This window comes from the organism of the source record quoted next, unplaced genomic scaffold (assembly GCF_019419815.1).
Source record: "Pyrus x bretschneideri cultivar Hongxiangsu unplaced genomic scaffold, Pyrus_bretschneideri_v1 Contig111, whole genome shotgun sequence".
NCBI lineage: Eukaryota > Viridiplantae > Streptophyta > Magnoliopsida > Rosales > Rosaceae > Pyrus > Pyrus x bretschneideri.
Genome location: NW_025999404.1, coordinates 681,014 through 684,811, shown reverse-complemented (window position 1 = coordinate 684,811; position 3,798 = coordinate 681,014). Strand labels below are relative to the sequence as shown.

The window sequence follows — 3,798 nt, the reverse complement described above, 5'->3', positions numbered from 1 at the left end:
CGCCCAGTGTTCATGTGATCGTAGCACTTGAGCATATTTATTTACACTCAGTCCTGTCGTACAAACCACTTTAGGTGGTTCCGACTCATGTGCAGGTATAGTTAGTGAGTTGGAGATTCGAGCTCTAGATTCAGCCATACAGGTCATGTTAGGTGACTCTGGCTGACATATTTCATGGCATTGATTTGACATTACCTGAGTACTTGCATTTTATTTAGAGGCATTCGACATGGCATATTTCTGAGCATGATTTATATATATGTGCATATTCTATTTTCTGGGAAGCTATACAGGTTTTATGGCGAGGGGTTAGTACTTTTGATATTGAAATGATTTTGAAAAGCTTTGTTTTTGCCTACTCACGCTTTCTGTTTTGCACCCCTCCAGGTTCTAGTTTGGATAGCTCTGTTGGTGGCTCTCGAGGGATTCACGACATATCTAACAGATTATCACCAGAGTAGGACCACCTTTGGGTGTGTTTATTTAGTGTTTGTTCCCCCGGACTGCACTAGATCTTCTGTGCTCTGAATATTGTTTTTCACACTTACGCTTGCACTTGTATGTTATCTACTTAGTGTATAGCTTGGTTTTTATTTATTCATACTTTTATTATTATTTCTTAGCTTCCGCACTGTGCACATGGTTACGTCACTCTCACGTGACGGCCAGCATGCCCTGGACTTCGGTCGGGGTGTGTCAATTTGTATTTTTTATGTTTCAATTCACTAGGTCCGATAGCTTCGATACGATCAATTTGGTACAATTTGTATTTTTTATGTTTTAGTCCATTAGGTCCGATGGATTCAGTACGGTCAATTTGGTATAGTTTGTATTTTTGGGTTTTTTTATTTTTTATGTTTTAGTTCATTACGTCTGGTCAATTTGGTAAGCATGGTTTGTTATTTTTTATGTTTTAATTCGTTAGGTCCAATAATTTTTGCATTATTGATTCATTAGGCCTTATACATTAGTTTTGATTTACAAAATGCTATTCAATTTTTGTGTTTGAATCCCTTATAGAGGTAATGTAGGCAGACTAAAAATTACAATAAATTCATAAAAAAAAAAAGTAATTAAATTTGACATGAAATATATAAGCTGATGCGGACATGATTCAAAGTACTATTTTTAGTTTTTCATTTTACATACAGTATTATTAAAAACATGATCTTTTTTAACGATTAAAATAAAATTTTCTATAAATTAATATTACCAAATACACGTTTTTGGTATTCAATTTTTGAAAAATACATCGTTTATAACATTGGTGATACCATAAATTGACCCAAAAATTACTGTGTGTACGCAAGACTAAAACCAAGGAAACCTCACCCCCGCACGAAACCCAATTTTGGCTGAAAGAGTAACCGAAGTAATTATCTCCGCAGCAGCGAATCATGAAGCATAAAGAAGAAGCAGTGCTTGAATTTCAGTGCTTGTACTACACCATGTATAAATATATTTATATTTATATTAAGTAAATAAATGGGAGAGAACCCTAGGAATGTGGCAAAGCCTGCAAGCTCTCAGTAGTGCAATCCTTGACCCTAGACAACTTTGCCAGATAAAGATATAAGATCATTTAACCCCTTGATCATCACTTGATCGCTTTTGTGGGTCCCCCTTCCACCCTTTATCTTGTTCTATTTCATCAATTCATCCCTATTCTGCTTTGTTGCATATCATGCATGCTTCTCCCTCTTCCTTCACTAAAATTTTGCTCCAATACTCTCTCTCTCTCTCTCTCTCCCCCCCCTCCCTCTCCCTCCTCTCTCTCTCCCCCCCCTCCCTCTCCCTCCTCTCTCTCTCTCTACCTTTAGATGGTGAGTGTTGGATCGTTCCTTCTAAAGCTTCAATTGAAAACCTAGCAGACTTTTTTATTTCGCCGTTTGATCGCCAATCACCGGACGAGTTAAATGGTGCTATATTTTTGTGTTATCATTGATCGCATGTACAGGCCACAAATACCACTTCAAGTCCACTTGATCAACTGGTAGATCGAATTTGTATCTTCCCAAATTTATTTTTATTTTCAATATAAATAATCATCAGTTGGAATTTACCGGCACAGAAAAGCATGGACATCAATATTGATTATGCAAGTAAGCTGTCTCTAAACTCTTCCGGCGGGCAGGATCTTAATCATGATCATGTTAGCATGGAAGATCCCATCCTCCCACATGAGATCTCCTCCTCCTTTGAGTATTCTTCTCTTTGGCCAAACTTTCCTCTCCATCTTCAAGGGCATCATCAAACCCCATCCTCCTCATCTACCCATCATCAGTATGTTCCCTCCCCTTTGAATATTCATGATCATGATCAACTAATCATCGATCCCCATCATCAACATCGTCATCATCATCACGCTCATCAAGTACTACTAGCCGCCGCTGCAGGGAATAATAATAATACTTTGATGGAATTAGATGATCACGAAGATGATCAAGACCAGGCCTCCGCAGCAACTGGTGAAGAAGAGCTTGGAGCTATGAAGGAAATGATGTACAGGATCGCCGCTATGCAGCCGGTGGACATCGATCCAGCTACAATCCGAAAGCCCAAAAGGCGGAATGTGCGAATCAGTGATGATCCCCAGAGCGTGGCTGCGCGTCACCGGCGCGAGAGGATAAGCGAGAAAATTCGTATCCTCCAAAGACTCGTTCCCGGAGGAACTAAAATGGATACTGCTTCTATGTTAGACGAAGCTATTCGATACGTCAAGTTCCTCAAGAGGCAAATCCGGTTGCTACAATCATCTTCCTCCTCTTCCAGTAATGTCAAAAACATTAGTATCGATGGTCATCATCATCAGAATGATCAGCACCACCCAGCTGCAGCACCCGCAGCAGCAGCTTATGATCAGTGCAATACCAATATTATTAATGGCCCATCAACATCAGTTGGAGTTCCTACTGCAGGGGTTGGGTTGCCGTTGGAATGGCCGCCGCAGCATGGTTCCACCGCCTCCTCCTCGTTCACTAGACACCCTGACAACTAGACCAAGCCACTGCCACCGGATGAAGTTACCTTAATTGCAGCTGTACTACTAGTGCTGCTGCCTGCTTAGTGTGATTAGATAATATGGTGCTATTAGAGGTGCGTGGCTCGGATTAATTATCTATAGTTGTGGAAATGATTGATAGTATTTGTGTTCAATGCTCAATTGTAATGAATTATTAATAAGAGAAAAATGTGTGACTAAGCACGTAGGGGTTCTGGCTAGCATTAATTAATTAATTGTAGTTTGTACCAGCTAGCTAGATCGCAAATGGTTTGTTGGGATTTTGTTGACTAAGGGGTTCAGGAATAATCATAACGGTTTACTTGGCTTACGTACTACAATATATATTTATATATAATATAGAAATATATAGGAAATTGTTATTGGTACTTCAAAAATCTCATTCTACACTCCTCACAAGTGTATTTTTCTTTCCTAATATAGAAAGTTTGGAGTGTAGAATGAGATTTTTGAAGTGCTAATAACAATTCCCAATATATATATATATGTTTTTTATATGAACTATCAGTTTATTAGGTAATTTTAACGAAAAGTTTCCGGTACTGTTCATTTTAACGAAAAATCACATTTATTACTGATTCAGGAAGTTGGCTGGAAAATTTGTTTGCCAGATTATTTCCCAGGAATAAAACAGTGACAAAATTATTAATTATTGAATTTCTTTCTCTCTTCCTTTATTTTTAGAAACTAGCAGATATATGCACACGCTTGTGCGTGAGAGAGGCATTTTTGTTAATGCATGCTTGATCTGGGAAATCTCTCATTCCTCCAAAAGA

The 3,798-nt window shown here is 38.5% G+C and overlaps 1 protein-coding gene across 1 annotated transcript; it reads left to right on the top strand.

Annotated features, from left to right (window-relative positions):
* Window positions 1-1,810: 1,810 nt before the first annotated feature.
* LOC125473971 (transcription factor HEC3-like) lies at window positions 1,811-3,323 on the top strand. Its single transcript, XM_048577397.1, has one exon. It carries the CDS (start codon window positions 2,078-2,080, stop codon window positions 2,996-2,998), a length of 921 nt encoding a protein of 306 aa, XP_048433354.1. The 5' UTR covers window positions 1,811-2,077; the 3' UTR covers window positions 2,999-3,323.
* The last annotated feature ends 475 nt before the right edge of the window (window positions 3,324-3,798 follow it).